Source organism: Coturnix japonica, chromosome 3 (assembly GCF_054131305.1).
Source record: "Coturnix japonica strain WE chromosome 3, WE-NBRP24, whole genome shotgun sequence".
In the NCBI taxonomy this organism is placed as follows: domain Eukaryota; kingdom Metazoa; phylum Chordata; class Aves; order Galliformes; family Phasianidae; genus Coturnix; species Coturnix japonica.
The window spans coordinates 55,460,844-55,483,922 of record NC_140665.1 but is presented as its reverse complement, the minus strand read 5'-3'; the positions used below and the strand labels follow the sequence as shown (position 1 = coordinate 55,483,922).

The window sequence follows — 23,079 nt, the reverse complement described above, 5'->3', positions numbered from 1 at the left end:
TGTTTAAATGGAAATAGTTTCTGGTGTTAACTAAACTAGGTGAGTTTTGCATAAAGTATCTAGAACTATGATAACTTGAAATAGCGTTCTGAGTAAAAATCCAAATAAAACACCATTACCCCACTTTCTCACTTGGTAAAATGAAACAGTTCTAGTGTTCTGAAGACCTGAAACTACATTAAATAAAGAAAGCTTCTGGACCATTTTTACATTCATCCAAGTTTTCCAATGTATTTTATAGGAAATGTTGTAGCATATTAACTGGGGTTTAATAATGGGACAATTACACTTAGACAGAAGCCCAGCTTAGAAATACTATATATGAAGAATACACAGCAGGAGAATAAATAAATAAATAATAAAAGAAAAAAGAAAAAAAAAATAAATCATTTCTACTTAAGAGGCCTAAGTGAATTATAATGTTTTAAAAAAAACCTCTAAGAGAACTTAAATAAAACTCCACAATCTCCACTGTGCATCTGTCTCTGGTTTCAAGCTTTTGGAGGGGAGATTCAGGCTGGACATTAGGAAAAAATACTTCTCAGAAAGGGTGGTCAGGCACTGGAATGGAACTGTGGACTGCCCAGGGAGGTGTTGGAGTCACCAACCCTGTGGGTGTTCAAGGAATAATTGGACGTTGCGTTGAGCGACATGGTTTAGCGGGAGCTATTGGTAACAGGTGAACAGTTGGATTGGATGATCTTTTAGGTCTTTTCCAACCTTGGTGATTCTATGATTCTCAGGGGGGGGAGTTAAATCCCAAACAAACAAACAAAAAATTAAATACCTCTACTAAAAGCAACATGATTTAGAATTACAAGAGTTGGGAAATACACTGGTCACTACTCTGCTGTTGCTGCTTCCTGCGAGTGCCAAAATGTTTCTCAACTGAGACCAGTGCTTGGGTAACTGCTGCTTCTGCCTCATATTATTCACTGCTTCTCAGGACTCGCTTGCTGCTGAAATGAAGAGCGCCGGCATTACAACTGACCCCATGACGGTACCTTACAACATTTTTTCCAAGCATTACTTCATTGCTTTATTAACACAGTCCAAGGAGCTGTGAGTGCTGCTTCACTTGTGTTCCTTTTTTCCTGCATTCCCTGTGATTACTAATACAGCATTGGTTGTAGAAAATGTGTGACACAGTCCATCAGTGGGCATTTCTATTCTTTGTTTTCACTGTGATTCACACTCCTTGACTTACCAGCTGAATACCTGATATCTGAAAGTGCAGCTGAAGAGTTCAGTCTTGAGGCTCTCAGGTAATATAGGAGATTATTGAGCAGCCTCTTTTAAATACAGGACACTATCAAGCCATTACAGAGAAAACAGAGCCAGGATATTTTAATGTAGGCCAATAATCTATGTTAACTTGGCAGTCTCGTGGAGGCTGTAAAGCTGGCTGTCCTTAGCTAAAATGAAAGCAGAAATAAGCTTCTACATAAAACCTTCTAAATAAAACCTAAATTAAACCTGCAAGCACACCCTACTGATGTTTCATCCTTTTACTGGCATTTCTCCATCAAGCCAATGGACACAGACTTTTATTGACCAATATTTATCCATAATAAATTGCTATATGCTTGGAACAATTCCAGGTATCGCAGGTGTATCCAGCATGTTCCCTCACATCTCGCATTTCTGTACACTCCTCCTGCTGAGATGCAGAAAAACTGCACCTTTTGTTGGTGTAGTGGAGCAGCCACAAGTTCAGGCCAGAGCCGTCACTAACAGAAACCAGCCAAAGAATCAACTGAATGTCAGAATGTGTGCTCTAAACATAAAGCTTCCACAGGAAAGTATATATTAATTTATTTTTCAGTTCTTTCCTGTCACTGTAGTACCAGCAGCTGGTCCCCATCTCCAGATTTTAGCCAGCCCAAATACCACAGAAAATACTATTTACAGATACGTATATCATCTACTGCTAATGCAGCTAATTTGATGCTCATTGGAAGCCTGTTGTCACACATTCATAACTTACTTCAGCCCTGCTGAATTTTCCTTGTTGCTTTTCCTCCCCCTCTCCTTGCACACTGATGTATCATAATAATGTATGGTGTTCTTCTCTACAGAGCATTAATTGTGGAAAATTAATTTTAGAAGTTCTCTGTACCATTACCATTGTGAAGGTCTTTATGACGCGTAAAACAAAAAATACAACAGTACCAAAAAGCCTGACTGAAAGGGAGAAAGAAAGAAATTTTCCCTTTGCAGCTGAAATCTCAGTGCCTGATGAGTCACTCATGACATTTTCCAAATGTTTCACAGAAAGAGTTCTTTGTCAGTAAAGCACTGCACCTTGTGATTTGCAGGTCCCTGCTGAGTTGGGCTCAAATAAGAGACTGCCACCAACTCCAAATGATATCAGGCATAGTGCTTAAAAACAGAGCATGCAGCTATGAACATTTGTTTGTTTCCCCATAGTATTGTTGTCCTTGTGTTAGATCTTCTAAGCAGTTTCTTCACAATACTCTCAGTGGGAGGCATGAGTAGGAGCTGGTAATTACCACAGTCTCTCATTGCCCCAGGCAGCCGCATCCTAGAGCTTTAGGGCCAGAGATTTAAAGACCTGATAATATTAAAAAGGGGAAATTATACTGGCAGAGGTGTTTTACCTGCTGTTGTTGTATCACTCTAAATTTAATAAAAGTAAAGCAGGCAGGGATGGGGTTCTTCATTTACACACCAGGTAGCATCTGCATTAGATTGTTCAAGAAGTTTAAAAAGTTGTTACTTCTATAAATCAATTAATTGCTTCCCTTACTGTTGGTGTGAGCCTTTTAGCCACAACAGAGGAAATGTCCTCATATTAAAAAAAAAAAAGAAAAAAAAAAAAGAAAAAAAAATTGTTAAACATATATATGAAAAAGCAAAGGCTCATTGACACTTGCAAGATCTGTAGATCTCATTATTTTTAAGTTAACTAGACTCGAAATTGACAGGATAGCATCTCCTTAAATTTTAAGTCTGACCTTGTTTCTGTAAGATGGCATCCTGTGGTATAAAACTTAGTTATATGAGAGAGGAGTACACTGAGCCGCCTTGAAATCACTTAAGAATCTTGTAAATACCCACTGATGGCATGAAAGCAGCAATGCTCATATATTACTTTTATTTGCTTTTACAACCAACTTAATGAGCTCTGCTTTTAAACCAAGTTCCTGTCATACTGCTTTATAATTTCAGCTAGCCTGGGAGACATCAGCACACCAGAGAAGTGCAAGGCTAGTGTCTAGACTAGCAGAAATATTCTGATTCCTGAGCAGCTGGAGGACTTCCAGCCTGTACACACGTGAGATGCAAAATACAAAGTTTGCATGAGCATTGTATATTTTGCAGGACTCCTGCGTTGCCGACACAGAACCAAGCATTTTGGAAGGTGGCAAGCATTTTGGTCTTTCAAGGAACAGCCACATTGCTGTTGCATTTGATGGCACCAAAGTGAAAAACAGGTATGTTATTTTGGTAATGAATTTTGATGAAGCAACATGAAAATAAAATGCCACTTATAAGAGTCACAAAAGCTTCTCCCACAGTTATGAGCATAAACTTAAAACGACCATATTCCATGACTAATTCCTTTCATTGCAAAAACATAAGTAGGATTAAAACATAAAATCTAGGCAATGAGCTGCCTATCTCAGCAGTCCTCACTAAAACTTTTTAACTTTTCTGTAAGTTTTCAGGCACATATAGATCCTAAACTGACTTTTAAAAGAAAAATTGCAGACAGAAGAATCTTACCAAGTCATGTGATCAAGTTCTTAGATCGCTTTTTGGAAAGAAGTTTCTTAGTTCAGTAACTTAATTTCTTGCAATAAGCCAACCTTGCATTCCCTTTGTTGCAGTAGTTAAGATTAGGCTTGCACAGTAAACAGACAAAATGACATTGTCCTCCTACCATACAGCTACATTTCCTCCCCCCAACACTGACACAAACAAGAGTTCCAAGAGCTTTGTCCAGAAATGCAGATGTTTTCAGCAGGTTTGGCAAGCTATAACTTGTTAAGTATTCAATTTTGCTGTGAAGACACGTTATTATTAAGAAATATGCCATGTTACACCAGTGGGCATATTCGTTGCTGTACTGATTTACAAGTCCACCTACCTCCCACTTATTTGTTACCTGTAAAGACGCTATACTGTATATTTTATTTATGCTAGTTTTAGACAACTAGGAAAACAAAAGAAAAATGTAATCCTGTGGTCCTTGCACATCTTTTCAAATCAAAATCCAGGCCTGACCAATTTCAGGCAATGATTTTAGATATTTATATAATCAACTACTTCCAGGTAATCAGTGCTTAATATTCCAACTGTAAAGTCTCCTCTCTGCCTCTTTAAAAGCTTTGTAACCTGTCTTCAGACAGTAGGACTCATTAGACACTCAACATTTGCTGAATGTCTCTATAGCCTTCTCCTCTCTGTGAGCTTTTTGTGTCTGAATGATGGGTACTGCCACTGAAATTTTACAAATGCTGGGATTTTCCAGCAATGACAGCTGCAGCTGAGAAATTGAATCTCCAAATTCTATGCCAAAGTTGCACTTCTGTATTTCCACAGTAACAGGGCTAATGAACACTCACATGTCAGGGATCAGATGTGTATGAAATGCAACATGCATGTGACCAAGTTATCTTGCCTAACCTCTGTTGGACAAGTAAAATGCTTGTGTAAACTCATTTTTACACACTGTAAAGTTTTGTTAGACAAATGCAAAGAGATATTTTCTCTATTGTGCAACTCTGAATAACCTTCTCTTTGTCCCTGTCCTCCTGCTTGTTTGATTTTTCAGACTTACAATTGAATTTGAAGTCCGAACAATGGCTGACTCTGGCTTGCTGTTTTATATGGCCCGCATCAACCATGCTGATTTTGCTACAGTTCAGATAAAGAGTGGACTGCCTTACTTCAGCTATGATCTGGGAAGTGGAGACACCAACACAATGATTCCCAATAAAATAAATGATGGCCAGTGGCACAAGGTACTACAGTCTCTAATGCCAAATTACTCTATCTTAAGGGAAAACAAAGCTGAAGGATTTGCTAAAACATAGCATATACAAGCTAAGCCTTCAATTAGACATCTCTGTAGTCTGCAACAATCATGTCTGAATACATCTTTAAAAGCCAGCTGTTTATATGCTGATAATGTCACTCTTTGGACACAATGCTAACAAGAAAAATAATAATAATAATAATAACATTCAACATGCAACATTAATTCAATTCATTAGGGAATACATTTTATATTCATGGGTGTATTTGGCAGCCTATTTTGTAAATTTATGAGAGGAATCATTTATCAATATATGCCACAAGTAGTATTCTGGTGGTAAGGGAAGGAACAATAACACAACCATGATATTCAGTATTTACTGGGCCAAGGACAACAGATACAGAATATATTTATTAGACAAAATAAAAGCTTGAAGACAACAATAAAGACACAGAAGAAAACAGGTAACTATGCATTCCAGTTACATGCAATAATAGTTATTACGTTCTGAACAGATGTTGGTATCGTCACTATTAACAGTTCTATCACCAAGAGTAAATCATCTGTACCATAGGAGTTTTATCTTCATTGGGTTTTTATTCAGGACCTTTTTGATGCTAGCAGACACTCTAAATGTAACATAGTTTCATAAGGGGAAAAAATAAAGTTCTAGTCAGCATTTAATGAGCTTTACCTACTGCCTTAGAAGCCTGGCAGCGAACTAACACTCCCTCCTGCTATGACCTCCTTTTAGCCTTATTTTCTCTATTTTCTAAACATACTATCAGGGATATCTATTTCTTAATGCAAGGCAATCCTTGTTGGGCATGCAATTTGACACTCTGTGGGGGATGAAACCTTGTAATAAATGTAATAAAAGAATGGAGACAAATCCAAATTCAGAACACCAAAAAAGCAAAAGAAAATCCATTTTGGAGGGCTAGGGGAAAGGCAGTCTCTTTAATAAATAACCACACTTACTGTTTTTAAAAAAGCAGAAAAAAACCTATTGAAATAGTTTAGAAAAAAATGTTTCCATCAGGTCTACTGTCTCTGGACAGAAATTAGCCTTCAGTTGTTGGGACAGAACCTGATGAGCTTTGCAGCATCTGCATACCTTCAATGCAGTTCACAGCCCATTTCTCTGAACAGAAGTTGTACAAACACAGCTGGCACTACTCCAGCCTGAACTATCATTTGAGGTACACTCAAACTAAAGGAATCACGATCTAATATCCTGACCGTGCTGTAACAAAACTTGTTAGAAAATGATAGCAACGTGATAAAAGCAACATGTGCTTTTATCATTTAAAATTTTCTGGCTTTAGTACTTACCATTACTATCTGATTCTAGGAAAAAGAATATTGTAGTGTGCCTATGGTAGCAGTAATGTAGCTTTCAAAAGGAATCCCACATCTTCTCAGTAATTCTAATAAATAACACTCATGATGTCTCCTGAAGCATGTCTAATTAAAAGGCAACCATTTGTTTGCATAGAACCTTATACAGGAGCTCTGTTCCATGGACGCTATCCATAATTGCTACTCAAGCACTTCTGCTAACCACTACTTTCTCAGTTATTGTTATAAATTTTGTAATAAGTCTAACAGTCCAATCTGGAAACTCTTTGTTATAGTGGCATTGTCTGTAATTGTATTACATTTGTGCTTCTTTTTAGATAAAAGTCATTCGAACCAAGCAAGAAGGAAACCTCATTGTAGATGGTGTTTCAAACAGGACTGTTAGCCCAAAAAAGGCTGATATATTGGATGTTGTGGGAATGCTCTATGTTGGTGGGCTGCCTGTAAACTACACAACAAGAAGAATTGGTCCTGTAAGTAAATTTAACTAAGTATCCTACACTTCTTAAGCATGTCTTGATCAGTACCTATGCCTTCTCAGTTTTGTTTTTCCAATGACAGCTAAAGAATTTTGATAAAGTGGACTTTACAGAAGATATACTACCCTCTGTCTGTGGAAGGACTGGACTTCAAAACCAGTTAATGCAAAGAGCCAGTAATAGCAAACAGTTACTGTTACAGGAAAGTAACTTGGAAACTTGATCCAAGAAGTCACATGGATCACTACACAGCCAGAGAATAAGACACTGGATGCTACTTGCCTTTTCTTTTGGCCATAAATTCATCTAGCACTGAGCACCAGTAAATAGTGAAAGCATCTCCTAAGAGAAGCAGCAGAAACCAAAACTATCTTGAATTAAGTATCCAGTAGTACTGCTGCTTACTGTATTAGTTGGGTTTTTGTTGTTCTTATTAACCCAGGCAAGAAGACATTTTGAAGTAGACCATGAAAACTGTGTTGTCCTTGAATGTAATTATTTATCACTGTTTCAGTTTAAATTCCCAGCTTCCCTGCTGATAAAAAAAATATCTTCGTAAACAGATAGCCCAGAGTAGTCAAGCATCATTTTGGCTTAAACACAGTAGGATTAAAAGGAAGTGTTCCCTCACCAAAACCGTGTGGATTTATGTAAACACAACTGAGGCATGAAGAACATTAACATACATAACTACCCTAAAGTATAATTCCTAGTATTACAAATTACATTGTTTGAAATACAACTGAAATTTACAAATAATAATCTAAGGATAAAGGTAACACTAAATCCTTACCTACTGCTCTTTGTCAGAAGTAATAGAGGGAACCCAAGCAAATAAATGGCTCAGTCTGGCAATAAAAATCTTGTCAGATTCTGACAGTCTTAAGTGCTTTGGGATTTAACGAAGCTGTGACTTCAAATGTCATTCACAGAAGATAAAAATCATTGCCTGCCATGCAGTCATTCTCAGTAAAATACATCTCATGATGTATTAATAGAATATTGTGTTGCATGCTTCACATAAAGTCTCTGAAGCAAAGTTGAAAGCATGTAGTATCTTACTTAGGGCTTTCTTCTAAACATCTTTAGATGTCAGTCTAGTACATACCAGTAGGTGGGATGGCTTCCTCTTCAGTGCAGAGGAGTGATACCTACTTGTTTGGCTCCAGCAGATGTCACATTTTTAGTACTTAAAATTAGGCTTTTTCCTGAATTATAACAACCTGTTACATTAAAATTAACCAGATTTGCTTTTCTATATGGAAACTCAAGTTCTTCAGTACAGAATGTTATCAAGTTGTCCACAAATCTTGCATTTGTATGATTGATTTTCAAGGTAAAGATGACAAGATTTGTTTTGTAGGATGGAGTTTTTAGTAACAAAATATAGATTTGGAGATGATTTTCATTTAGAAATTAGAAAAAGGCCTAATGAAATATCTGATAGAAAGCATTACTTGGATCAGAACTGAATATATTCACTGATATTTTATACATATTTAGTGAACATTTTGTACAGGTTTATTTAGTAGTAATAAGCAATATAATGCCATGTTACATGCAGTGGGTTGTGTGAAGAGTCAAGACTACCCTCTTTTCTATATTCATACATATTTCTTCACAGCATTTTACTTGCTGATTTTTGTTTTCCTCCTTCCTACTACTTTACTTATTATGCATTACTTTTCTTCTTGGAAGTGCTTATTTTGCCTTTGTCGGAAGCTGAGAACCAAGATGCAGCTCCTGCAGAGCTAGGGAAGGAGAGCTGAGGGGCTGTTCACAGAGTAGGAGGTGCCACTGGAACAGCACCTGCACAGCCCCTCAGCCCTACCCTCACTCATTCACATCAACAGCTTCAATGGGTACACACCACCACCCACGGTTACAGAATTGTGCCAAATCCTGCTCTCTGACCAATAGTGTGGCCATTATCAGTGTGGTCACTAGCTCTATGGAACGTTATGTGAAGAATTATATATGACTAACCTTTACATAAAGGCTTTGTTCATTTTTTGCAGCTGCCTATACTTATTAGCTCAGTTTCATCATGCAACAGTAGGCCTACAGTAATGCGATTAAATGGGAGGAAAAAAAGTTAAAAATAAATAAATAAATAAAAATAACCACCCTCCTAAAACTACCAGCAGCCCAGAGAACTATATCCAATATCTTTGTCTACTTAAAAATGCCATAACCTAGTCAATTAAAAAGGTAAAGTACAGGACATTAAATTCCTGCATTGCTGATGTAATTTGCTATGTTTCATTATGCAGTGTATTATTTTACATTCCCTCCATTAAGCCAAATAGATGTGAGTCAGATCACATCTCTGGAAAGTAATGTTATTCATCCTTCATGCAACTGAGATTAGATTCCAATTACAGTCAGATATTAAGGATTAGCTACGTAAAATTCAAGTTTCATTCAACTCCATAAATCCAGAAGAGAAGCAAAGGAAAAGTTGTTTATGATGACAACATTTAGGCCTTTATGCTGAGCATTTCAGCTTGCCTGGAAAGGAGGGGGAAAAGGGAAATGGGATAAAAACAGTGGCAATCTAAGGAGGAAAAACTTATTTTACTAAATATGATATCGGAATACAAGATAACACAATATAATATAATTGAGGCCAATAAATCAAACGAAACAGAGAGAAAGAGTCCCCGAAAACTGAGAGGCCTACTGTGAACTCTATTGTGTCTATCACTCTACTGTGAACTCGCTTCCCGCTCTCCGAGAGTCCAAGCGAGAGAGCACTCCAGCCTGGGAACAAGATTATATAGCGTTCTGGTCCCGTGACTTATCCCTGACTGTGATGTTCTCTGGGATATGTAGTCTTCTTCTGTGGACTGCACATTCGATAAAAGTATCCATGTTTTACATGATGTTATGATGTGGAATACTGATAGCAAAATTACAAAACCATGACAGCACTGTTATAAATTTTGTTTGAAATGTGGTATGCAGGTCACCTATAGCATTGATGGCTGCATCAGAAATTTTAAGATGACAGAATCACCAGTTGACCTGGATAACCCAACTTCAAGCTTCCGTGTTGGAAAATGCTTTGTCGCTGCTCAGAAAGGAACGTACTTCGATGGAACAGGCTTTGCCAAAACAGGTAACAGTAATTTTGCTGACAGGACAAGAACAAAGGAAAAAGAGAAGTTGTTTTCCAAACGTTCTGTGCTGTTGCCTGGAAGCAAGGCGAGACCAGTACTAGAAAAAACTCACTTAAAACATTCAATTATCTTGCCTAAAGATAGAACACATGACTTTCTAAGCAAGGGCTCACACTCAGTACAGCCACCATTATCATTTCTTACACTGTTTTCACATGAAATGGAGTACCTTAATAATGCTACATTATGGAGGGTAATTATCTTGCATTACTCCAGCAACACACTGTGTAATTATTAGGAATAAAGTAATTGAATGCTTCACTTCACTGTACCTTCCCTTTTTTCTAAGTTGGTGCATACAAGGTGGGAACAGATCTGCTTGTGGAATTCGAATTCCGCACAACACGAATGAACGGTGTGCTTCTAGGAGTCAGCAGCCAGAAAATGGATGGACTTGGCATCGAATTAGTGGATGGAAAAGTGAGTAGCCAGTCAGTCTTGAATCCATATAATGGCTCTTGGAGTACATATAATTTAAATGCATGCTTACTACTCCAGTCTCAAGATATATCTGTCAGTATCAGGATCGCCTTACATGCTCAACTTGCCACTTCCCATACATTCAGAGGTTCTTACACTTTTACAAACATTTTCTGAAAGATTCTGTAATGCTTGAGTTTACTAAAACTTCAACATCAATACTTAAATTAGTAAAAATGTGAAAAGCTTTGAAAAAAAGCATTTTCATCAATCATGCTGGTTTCTTATGTATATTTTTTTATTTCAGGGTCTGGTGAAACAGTCAGTATTCCCTTCTCTAAAGATAGCTATTTAGAGAGGGGACTCAAAAACTAAGGCAAAAATGAGGAAATGAACTATGCAACAATTTAGCACTTCTCTACTCACATTTATCTGAGTGACATAATGCAGAGCCTCCCTGAGCCTACGAAGGACATCAATCCATACTTAAGTTTTGATTTAGTAACAGATCCTATGTGCATAATCTGAGCGTGTTGATTTAAAATACACAAAAATGCAACAGAAATAAGAACTATATATATATGACTATATATATACATATATTACATATGTATAACTATTTTGAGAACTAGCTCACTTTCACATCCTGATTTCAGGTGATGTTTCACGTTGACAATGGTGCAGGCCGATTCTCTGCTGTCTATGAGCCTGATGCACCAGCCAGCTTGTGTGATGGGCAGTGGCACAAGGTTGTTGCAAACAAGATCAAGCACCGTTTAGAGCTGACTGTGGATGACAGACAGGTGAATGGTAACAGCCCAAACAGGGCCTCAACCTCAGCAGACACTAATGACCCCATCTTTGTAGGAGGATATCCCGGTAAGCATTCAATGCACAAGTAATGCTTTACTTCATGCTCTGGCAACTGTCTTGATAACGTCTTAAATGCAATTAGGACTAGCACACTAAAGCTGATGGATTAAAGCACCCACATTTGTACCACTTGGCATGAAACTTGTTTCTGCATTCAGTTCCATTTCAAAATAAGTTCTGCATCTCTAAGGGATTCTCACCAATCCACTTGCACCGTCTCAAATGGAGATTCAGTCACATAAGAGCAAGGAGACTTTCTGCCTTCTGCCACAACACACACGGCCTCCCACTTCTCCCACTTAGTACCTTCTTGTTCAGTAATAAAGTAGTAGCAGTATTTGACAAATTTAAATGTGCTGGAAGAATAACACTGAAAAAGCAAAGCACTGCATATATCAGTCTATGAAATTTAAGGAATCGAAAAATGTACAATAGCCTGTACATAGAGAGAAGAGAGATCGCCATCTCTTTCCAATAAATATCTTTGCTGTGGAGTCTAGTGATTTTTTAAATGATACTAATCAAAATTTGCTGCACAGTAGTCTGGAAGTGTTGAGAGAACTTGCTTCAAGCAGAAGTAATTGAATAGAATTCCAAACTGGACTGAGCTCTGCAACCAGCTCCATCTACCACTATGTTGTCAATGAATGCTAGTTCATCAACAATCAATCTTGCCTGATAGCAATTTTCTTTCTAAAAGCACAGTTAAAACGTTTGCAAATGGTCAGTTCTCTTGTATTTATCATCATGTGTCCCTCACGTTTGTAAACAAAACAAACAGAAAATAATTAAAAACCTGAAGTACCAACTCTAACTTATATAATCCCTTTTGCTTTTTATTTTTTCCTCCCTCAGATGGTGTGACTCAGTTTGGATTGACTACTAATATTCGTTTCAAAGGATGCATTCGATCTCTGAAGCTCACCAAGGGTACTGCCAAACCTCAAGAGATTAACTTCAGCAAAGCTCTGGAGCTGAAGGGTGTTCAGGTGTCATGCCCTGCAAGCTAACTGTCATTCAGCTCATGTGGGCCTGTTCATATAAGCATTTCAGACTAAAAACATAAAACCAACAAACAAAAAAAAAAAACCTATATATACATTGCATTCATAATAAAATGCCTTCATGCAAATATGTGAGTTGTGTTTGTGGTATATTAAAATGGCTTTTTCAGGGTACCTAGAGAACATAATTAATCTTCTCCCTGCCTTTTTATTAAGGGAGTGGGAAAAAACATATTGCTTATTCTCCCCCTCCCTTTCCTTGTAGTCTGAAATGGATATATTTCAGCATACATCTGCTGAACAAGATAACCTATTAAGCAGGTGTTCCTTTACTGTGGTGCTTACATTCCTTTACCAGCCTGAGGACGATGGACATGTACTTATTCACACCTCTTTCCTTCATTTTTAAAATGGGTATTTACCTTGCTTCAAAAAAGCTTGCTTTGGTCACTTCCCGCAGTTTTCAGAAGTTTTATGTGGCTGCTGTTACGCTATGGTCAGGGAAGGAAGATATTTCTTCCTGCTTGGTTTATTTGACATCACTACTAACAGCACATTATATCTAAAATTACTGCTGTATTCTTTGAACACTGGACTTAAGAGAGTAGAACCAGGTTCTACTCATTTACCTGGAGAGATGGTTTTAAATGGTCTGTAATTTTAAAAAAATGTTAATATCACCTCCCTGCAACTACACAATCTTAAAGTTACTCATAGCACACTTCACAGTCCCAGCTCATAAAGGATGGCAAGAGCTGACACTACTGCATTAGAATAGAATGGAGATGAAGCAGGAGAATCCCAGAAAGCACTGCATGGCACATGATGCTAATCTTTGCTATCACAGATTTAATAAAACCCATCCTAAACATTTAGACTCTAATGCTTGATGTTGTCAGTTTGTGAAGTATTCTGGACGCAGTAGCCAACCCAGATATTCCTGAAATAAAATCTGGAGTGTTCTGCAAACAGCAGTTTAAACATCAAGTGGAAGAAAGAAGTTGCTTCTCTGATTCGTGCTGAAATGCCAAATACTGGTGATTTTCCATCAGCACTGAGTGTGTTTTATAAGACCAGGAAATAATCACTAAATCATCTATTTATTTTTTTTCTATGGATTTTTTCAAATTGTCAAGTTTGACTTTTGCAAAGCTGGCATTGGGACATTCAGAGAACAGGACACCAACCTGCATGACCTACTGTAGGGTACCCAGTTCAGCAAGGGGGCTGATTTCAATAGTCTCTTGAGGTCCCTTCCAACTCCTGCATCTCAAAGAAAAATAGCTATTTTTTGGGAAGCCCTGAATTGACTTCTGCAGGCATTCTAGTTTCCAATTGCAACTGGTCTTTCAGTGTTAATAATTAATGGCCAGGCAATGCTATGCATGTTCCAAGTGTAAAGCGTTCATTCATGCATTTATTTTATCCTGTGTTACCTGTATTTTCCTGCTCCTATCCATGTAATATTTCAGGATTGTTTGAGAAGCTTAATAGTCTATCAGATTTCAAATATAGTTGAATACTTACAAAATTCATGAAAAAATATGAACCCAAAAACTCATCTGCAGACTGTTTTCTGTTGTTAACATGAATTCCATACAAAGCCAGAACCAGCCAAGCCATTTTGACCATTACACCCACAGGCACTTGCTAGGTCAAAGACATTTTCCCCTGCTCTCATTTTTCTATTCAGCACATTGAATTCCTTTTAACATAAGCTTGCTTGCAAATTCTTATATTTTTTAAGACTTCAGAGCTGAGAGAAATTGAGACAACTGAGACAAGAATGCCAGAAGTCAGTTCCACACCCTCCCTCAGAGGCAGGGAACTGCAACTGGCCTGCTCAGACATATGTCAGCAGTGGTCTGTCACAAAGACGGCTTTGCCTTAGAAACAAATGCTGGAGTTTCTGCATAAAAGAAATTGGAAAAAAAAAAAGAGAGACTTTTATATTCTGTGCTCTACTGAATTATTTCTTCCTTGCATGGCCTTGGAGGAATGTGTGGGAGAGAGCAAAAACAATGAAACGATGTACATTACTACATTTCTTAAACATTGGAGGGGAAAGAATCAACCAACTGCTGTCCTTTGCTAAAGGAAATAAATCCAGTAGGTTGAAACAACCACTGCTTTAGCAAATGGACAAGTTAAAAGCAAATTGTAAAAACTGCCTAATTCTTTTTTTTTTTTTTTTTAAATAGATTGTTGAATGGTTGCATCAAGTACTGCTAGAAAGGCTTTTTGCCTTTGAAGATTCAGCAGAGTGTCTGGGAACGATCCCAAATGACTTTTATTTATTTATTTATGCTGTATAACAGATTCGTAGCTCGGTAGTCTCTAGTCAGACCAAAAATGCAGAATATAGCAGGCTTTGAGCCTCAGAACCATATTCAAACTGTTAGATAGAGATTATGACACTGCTTTCTGTGCCAAAAATCTTTCCAGTTCAGGGCTGCACACTAACATCTATGAAGTGTGTATTTAAATCCTTATTTTTGGTGGATTTTCTTTTTTCTTTTGCATAAATCAGAGCTTGTTGTCCTTTTTCTTTTTTTTTTTTTCCTCCTATGTTTTTCCACGGATGCTACAACTAAGAGCACAGTAACGCTATTTGATAGTGCAAGTTCTCAGCTGCAAAACACTATTTTTCAATATAGGCATCACCATCAGTGCCATGGTTTTATGATTTTTTGTTATTGGTATTCCACATCATAACGTCATGTAGAGCACTGGGAGTTAAAGTGTTACTGGTCCAAGTACCTGTCCCAGAAGAGAATTACTACATTTCCCCCAGCAGACTGTTCACTGTACTGTTATCATTTCCACTCAGAGGGAAAAGATAAAAGGCCTTCATAGGTCATTAGACCTCCCCTTCCCTTTTGATCTCAGCAGTGCATGAGCTCCCTAGATCGTCTCACCTCAGCATTAGAGTTAGGCCTTCGGATTTCGGACACTCTTTCATTTTATTTGATTTATTTCCTTGAATTCTAATTATATTGTAGTATGTCATATTATAGTGTATTATCTTGCATTCTGATATCTTATTTAGTAAATTAGTTCGTTTCTCCTCAGATCATCGCCACTGTTTTTTGTTTTTAGACCCATCTCTCTACCCCTCTCCTTTTTCTCTTTTCCCTTTTGGGGCAGGGATCCATGGGTTCCCCCATCCCACTAGTTATGGAACCAGGACAAAACAGTCTGTAAACCATTGAGTGTTAGCAATGCACTTTTGTCAACAATGAGGTAAAAGCCTGCATGCCATACTTTACTTATGGCAATCTACACCAGTTCAGGCAACACATGCTGCTGCTATTGCCACTGCTGAAATGCACTACCTGCTGCCTCACGGTGCTCACATCCACTGTTCAGTCTCCATAAACATTCAGGAAATGTTGATGAATGTCAGTTAGTGCCATTTTTTCCCCACATGGAGGAATTCAATTCCACATCTTTGCTTTATGGGCACCATCACATCAGATGCCATTCTTTCAGACTGCCCTTCTGCTTCCATCCATCACACAGCAACAACATGTAACAGAATATTTGCAGGAAGGCTCAGCCTCTACTTCCATACCACCAACATCTGCCTCTGACATCATGGGCCAACATAGTGTGGGAGGCATTACTTTCAGAGCAGCTCTTGTATTTAAGATTGCCCATTCTGACTGAGGACACTCTCAGGCATTTATGACAAACACTCTGCGGGTGGGACAAACTTCAGCTCTAGCTTTAGGAAAATTGCTACATGGGAAAAAAAATTGTGGATTTGATTTCAAATGCACTCACTTTTCAACTTAAACTCTTTGAAAAGGGTAATAATATACTTGTGCTTTCAACCTAATCATGCTTTCATTGTTACATAAAAGCTGAAAGATAAAATAGTTTTGTTGGTTTATTATTTTTCTTCAAAATGAACAAGAAAAACTTAAACTGCTTAAAAAGCAAGTCTGACTAAGATGTTATTTTTAATCTGCATTTTTGAATATCAAATTTTTTGAATATCAAATTCTACCAGTACACGTTGGCCAACCATCAAGTCTTACAGTATACATACAAGCTGAACTCCTGTCATAAATAAAAGCCAACATCACCGTTATTGTCTCATTGTCCTGGTTTTAGCTGGTCTATAACAGCTGCAGTAAGAGAAGCTGAAACATCCTTGGCTCTCAGCAGCACTGCTCAGCAACAACTGAAACATCGCTGTGTTATCAGCATTGCTTTTCTCCTAAACCCAAACACAGCATCATACTAAACACTATGGAAAAAAAATAATTAACTCTGTCCCAGCCGAAACCAGGACATTCATGCTTCATAATCAGATGAAAAAGTATCCAGAACTTTCTGTAGAAGCAATCCTTAAATATACTGCTCATGCGTCATGCAAACCCAATATTATTCAGTCTACATATTGCTATGCTGCTACTATTTATACTCAGAAGTATAAATAACATCTTCAGGTAGATGAAATCCTAGATGATTCCTGATATGATGCATCTATTTTAACTCCAAAAACCAAACTTCTTCCATTTCAACTTTAGTGGACAGCATAGCATAATATGACAGTACTTTAGAAGTTAAAATACCTAGTTTAACAAAAAAATAATATTCTATGGAAAGAAAACCCATCAGTCAGCTCTCTTACACATCTCATGCTCCCACTGGGACCAGCATCAGAACAGAGCTCAAATCTAACACTGTCTCAATTTTCACTTGGCTACAGAGTTACTTATTTCAAAGAGCGCTGCATAAAACTTTTCTAATGCTAGAGAGTCACATCTTCTTTTCTTTGTTTGAGCACAGATTTAAACCTATGCTTTCTGCCTTCCTCTTAGTATGCAACACATTACTACACAATAATGATAATGAAAGCAGATGTCTGGAATTCAAAAGACTAACTTTTATGATATGTAGCATTATGTAACATTACGCAAAGTTGAATAACCCATTGTGACATCTCCCGTTCCAGTCATAATTTATTTCAACAACTTCTGTGCTTTTAGTTGGCACAAGCAAGCAAAGTTGACTGGCATCTGAGGCCCCAGAGCTGTAAATTTCATGTGGCTTTCTTCACTAGGATTCTGTGCTACAATACAACACAAAAACACAAATTTGATTTCACAACCAAAGGCCTCACTGAACTTCACACCAGCAAACTGCCTCTTTGTGAATGGAAGAGCCACCCATGTGTGTGCCCAGCACTCTGCGCCAAGAGACTACAGAGCATATGTGAGGCAGGCCCCAAAGTCCCCCAGAGCAGAGAGCTAGAAGAAATTGAGGCTTCCCCTCCACAGTTTGGAACAATCGAGAATAGTTGAGAGCCTTCTCAGCACTGAGATACTCAGAGGTGCAGACAGGCCTGAAACCACAGACTGAAGTCTCTGTAGCTTCCTCAAGAACTTGCTGAGCTTTCTTACAAAGAAAGGAACTCCCTAGTGACCTGAGATGCACACATGGCCACTTAGATCTGTGGCACAGAACAGCAGCAATTTAAGAAACTGACTTGTCATATGTATTCACTCAAGCCCGCTTCTTTCTGTTAAGAACTGTGTTATTGCCACTATTCAGTCTATTTTGATGATCAGAGCAAATATCCCAATGGTTTAATAAAGGGGGGGAGGGGGTAAATTTGGCTGGAATAGCCAAAGTTATTGATAATTCACCGATACTGAGGCAAGTAAGAAAAATCTGCTACTTCTGACTGCTGTTACAATATTGTTGGTTGGTGGGAAATCTTGAGGCAGAAGGGCCAGAGTATGGAAAATACTGCAGTGCATCTCTTCCAGACCACGGACAGAAGGCCAGACTGACTCCTCAGATGATCAATAAAAATACCAGCAATGGGTTGGCCTAAATAAGAAAACCAGTTTTCACCTGGCACTGCTTATTGCTGATGCACGCTGAAGGAATGGGTTACAACATGCAAAACACTGACATTAGATCTTAATAGGAGTTAACATAGAACAGCTTAGGTTGTGAGTAACTTAAATATCATCCAGTTCCACTCTCCCACCATACGCAACGCTGTCACCCGCTTAAGGCTGCCCAGGGTCCAATCCAGTCTGGCCTTGAGCTCTTCAAGGGATGGGGCACACACAGCCTCTCTAAGCAACCTCTTCCTGCACCTCACCTCCCATAGAGTAAAAATCATTTTCCTAATATCTAACCTAAATCTCCCCTCTTTTAGTTTAAAGCCATTCCGCCTTGTCCTATCACTATCAGGCCAAGTAAAAAGTCAGTCCCTCCTCCCACTTGTAAGCTTCCCTCAAGTACTGCAAGGTCACAGGGAGATATCTCTGGAGTCTTCTCCAAGTGCAACAAGCCCAATTGTTATACACTAATACAGCCACATGGACAGTTCTGAGAAGGAAATAAGCAGGTGAGGAATGCCATTATAGCACAGCAGAAGAAAGAGTTGCCACAGCTAAGAGTACTTCAGATTGAAACCTGTGCCAGGGCAGATGCATAATGGCACAGGGGTTTGTTTCTGACTTCTCTCAGTGACAGAATGCAAAATAATTAAATAAATAAATAAATACCATAAAATCTGCTCAAGGCACCTGTATCTACCTCTATCACAGCGCTCACACAACCTGAGGATTCCAAGTATTCAGCACTGATTATGGGTATAGGTAGGTGTTCCAATTGTGCTTGGGGTTTTATTCTGTTTATACATTTTCTAAATAATTATGGACCAGAAAATTCAATACTGCTTCACACACTACTGAGTTGATTAGTGCCCATCCCACAAAGGGATTAGAGAGAGGAAAACAAAAATGCTGCTTTCTTCTTACATTAAAGCATTCGGCATATCGACTAAAATCCAGCAGAGCCCTTTGCAAGGCAAGGTTTCAAGAGGTACAGTGAGACTAATGTGCAACCATAACATATATCTAAGACCAGGTCTGCAAGATGCTAAGTGCAAGACTAGGGCAAGCATAGCCACAAGGATCACAGCTTTTCATACAACATTCAGCAGGGATATTATTTTAACCTTCCAACTATGTTTTATATACCTATCTTCAGGACCAGCATACTCTCAGACACCAGCAGGCACTGGCATATTGTGTTTTAAAGCATCTACAGTGTTCTTCTGTAAAAGATACTGGATGTCCCTACTGCTTAGGAATTTATAAAAGTACTGTGGCAGATGGGGAATTAGGTTTACCATTTAGCTGCCCTGTCCATGGACCATTTTTCATCCACTTCCCTTAAGTTTCATTTTTACCAGCACTTCTCTTATCCATAGTCACTTGGATTGAAAAAAAGACAGTTCCTTTTTTACTTTGTGGTGTGACAACTTTGTTTTATGTTGCATCCTGTTTTGCACGATGTAAGAACTGACAGTTTGGATTGAAAACAATTACAGATTGCTAGGGCAAAAAAAAGAATCAGTCATGTTAGCGATGACATGTTCCTTTCTTCATAATGATACTTCTCTTACTTGTTTATGAAATAATATAATTCCAAATCAAAATCTTTTTTGGCTCTCTGCATTTTTCCTATTACTTCATATGTGACTGACTTGGGGCAAGCGAGAAAGCAAAGTAGATATTCCTGTACCATGGGGGAAACTCTTGAGAGAGACACAGGCAGGCATAGCTGTAAGCCTAAAAAAGAAGGTCATGAAGCAAAGAAAACCCCAAATCTGCGAGGAAAAAGAAAAAGGAAAAAAAAAACAAGCCAGCACAGAATAGAAATGGCTTGAAAAGGCCACCTTACTTATCCTCCCATATTTGAAGGGAGATCTTCAATTCATTGTTTTTAAACTCAGTGACTCTGGCTTTGGGCAAGGTTCTCCCTCGTGGAGGAGTTCAAGACAAAAGGCACACTGCACTTCAGCTCTTGCCAGCCAAATGCAAGCACACTTCAAGGTAAAGGCAATTTTACAACCATGCTTCATTTATCAAACCTGACAAGTACTGCACATTATGCTTTCCATGTAATAGTTCGACTGTAAATTTACCCTCAGCAAGACCCTCTCATATGCATTCAAACTAATTTACTTCTCAGTAATCAAGTCCTACCTCATAATTTGCTTAAGTGCAGGGCTTAAATTGACTAAATCAAATGCATTTGCGCAAACTCCATAAACAGAGCCATTACCCACCAAAAAAGCAAGTTTAAGAGCATCAGATGCTCCCTTACAGTGAGAAAGCTGGCTCAGGAGCCCCACATCACTCAAGCTAACAACCATGTTTCACTCTGCATTTCATTAGCCAGACTCGGGCCTCTGATATCTCTTTTTTCTATAAAGGGAAGTGTAAGGAGCATACAAAGCTTCATTGAGTGCTGCAACCAAAGCAGCTAATGCTCACTTCCCAGTGTAATGAAAAGGAACCAGCAGTGAAAGATATATTTAAATACTCCCGCTAACACATACATTAGTTAAGCCATAGCCATTCTTAAAGATCTCAGCCACCTTGCACACCGCCTCCATTCAAAGAGAAAGCCATAAAACTGTGGGAGCACTGTGTCAGTACATGATTTTTACAGCAGTGCAAATATGGCTGCGTCATGCTCATCAGCCTCCAAGACAGCACCTCAAAAGAGATACGCAGTTCTAAAGGGCATTCATCCTTTTGAACTTTCCTTTGAATATCACCCAAACCACAATTCACCTGTCAAGGATGGACATTTCCATCACCTGCACCATAATTTATCCCCAAATACTTGTTAGTATAAATTTAGTCCAGTGGCTTTGCAATTTAAACATCACGGTACCGTTAGCAATGGAAGCCAATATCTAGGTAGTGTGGGTTCAAAACTATTTAAAGACTTCAAGCTTGCTGACTGCTGCAGTGCAAACAGGGATTAAGCAGCTATGTTCATTCTTAAGGTTTCAATCTATATTTCAACTATCTAGCTTCCATGAAGGGAAAAAAAAAATAAACCATTACCAATATTAGTAAGACAATATTTTTTGTTAATACCTATAAAATAATCTCAAACTCGTATAGCTTGAGATGAAAGCCTTAAACTAGCAGGCTAATTGGAAACAACTGCCAAGTTTTTAATGCAAACAATTAATAAAACATAGCATTTATGAAATGCTTATCTTTAAAATGCTTTAGGAATTCATTTTTCTATTAATAACCAAAAGTGGTAATCTGGGTTTACTGTGAATAGCATGGAATAGCATGCCTATGGCAAAGCCATTAAACCCAGGAAATTAAGTCATCCAACACATTAAGTATACCATTCATTTTCAACTGCTTCTCCTTTGCTATTTCTGCCTTCAGCTGCCTACATACTAATCTCCATCAAAAATTAATAAGTAAGACACCGTTGTGGCTACCAAGATAACACACTAAATAATTATGTACAGATCTATCAGAAACAGGTTTGCCTTGGGCATGCCCAGCAGTTCTGGAGTACCTTCATATATATTGGCCCTGAAGAGCAATAGTACTAATAACAGATGGGATCTAGTGACTGAGAAATAGTTATATACTGCATGGGGGTCTCAATGCTCTGTAGCTCAGGTGTAAAGCACCTGAACAGTATAAGAATTATCAGCGCTTTGCAACAGCTTTGTTTGTTTGGTTGTTTAATGCTTCTACTAAGGATTAATTTTTGATTGATGCTACATGAGGGAACTGGAAGTTTATGAGATGACTGTCAGCTGAGAATGTTGTAGCACACACACCAGCACAGACTACTCAGCAAAACCCTTCACTTAGGAAACAAGAGAAAATGGGATTTGCAAATACTATGCATAGAATTCCTTTCCTGGATCTCAGGCCTGGTGTTAGGTTGTTGGTTTAGATATGGATTTTATTTATTTTATTTATTTTATTTATTTTTCTTAGAATACATACTTCTTTTCTGAGTATTATTAGCCTTACTTTTCATTGTCTTTATATACAAACTATAGCCCAGCACACAGCACACTAGAACATACCTACAGGAACAGGCCCAGTATTAGTCACACTTCCATAGCCCACAACCTAAAACTTTAAGTTCTGAATTCAACTCAGTTACAATTAGACTTGCTTAGTGATGCAGGGAAATTTATGTATTAATTCAGTGCATCCTAAGGAAATTTTTGAGGCAAAAAACTATCTGAGCCATAAAGCAAGTCACAGTGGTAACTTCTACTTTAGCTCTTGCTCTTCAGGATGTGCATCAGAACCCAGGTGCAGGTGGTCAATTTTTTATGTAAAACCAATTACTGCACTCAGCATTTCTCTGCCCAAACCCAGCTGGAGCATGAGGGATGCCACAGGTCTAGAAAATAAAATGAGTGCCAGTAGCTTAATTCCTTTATTTTCTCTGTAAAAGCATATCAGATCACATAGCACTTTTTTTTTTTGCTGTCTAAGACAACACTGCAAATCCTGACAGCTGATGACAGAAGATACAATGGCGCATAAAGGTCTCTGCATGGACTACTGGCTGACGGTGATCTCATGTGTCCTCTCCAACCTCTCCTTGAAGTGAGGGTAGGAGCAGAGATTTCAATTTCTTTCCATTCTGCACAGCTGCCAGCACTCCCTGTGACGGAGACTCTTTGAGCATGCAGGCAGCTTATAGAAATCAATCCTTACATTACACAGAGATGAAATATAATCTCATGTTCCTCACTGTTAAAGGAAACCTGGCAAACATCTCCCAAGACACAGCAAGCCTTCTTCTGCTCATACAGTACAGAGTGAAGTTGGTTTTAAAAAAACAAGATGAATCAATGCAATTCAAACCCTCTATCTTCCCCGTGCTCTTTCCCCCAAAGCAGACCTCCCTGTCCCCATCAACAA

The 23,079-nt window shown here is 38.3% G+C and overlaps 1 protein-coding gene across 5 annotated transcripts in view; it reads left to right on the top strand.

Moving 5' to 3' along the window:
• The window catches only part of LAMA2 (laminin subunit alpha 2), a 302,596-nt gene extending 290,143 nt beyond the window's left edge, over positions 1-12,453 (top strand). For 3 of the 5 annotated variants that reach the window (XM_085541683.1, XM_085541684.1, XM_085541682.1), the window contains 8 exons: positions 947-1,000; positions 3,346-3,458; positions 4,802-4,991; positions 6,685-6,840; positions 9,814-9,967; positions 10,318-10,448; positions 11,105-11,327; positions 12,177-12,453. In XM_085541683.1, the coding sequence (XP_085397809.1) occupies positions 947-1,000; positions 3,346-3,458; positions 4,802-4,991; positions 6,685-6,840; positions 9,814-9,967; positions 10,318-10,448; positions 11,105-11,327; positions 12,177-12,331 (1,176 nt within the window). In that variant the 3' untranslated portion in view covers positions 12,332-12,453. The remainder of the gene's footprint in view (positions 1-946; positions 1,001-3,345; positions 3,459-4,801; positions 4,992-6,684; positions 6,841-9,813; positions 9,968-10,317; positions 10,449-11,104; positions 11,328-12,176) is intronic. The other 2 variants (XM_085541686.1, XM_085541681.1) reach the window with 1 other exon arrangement.
• Positions 12,454-23,079: the final 10,626 nt, after the last annotated feature.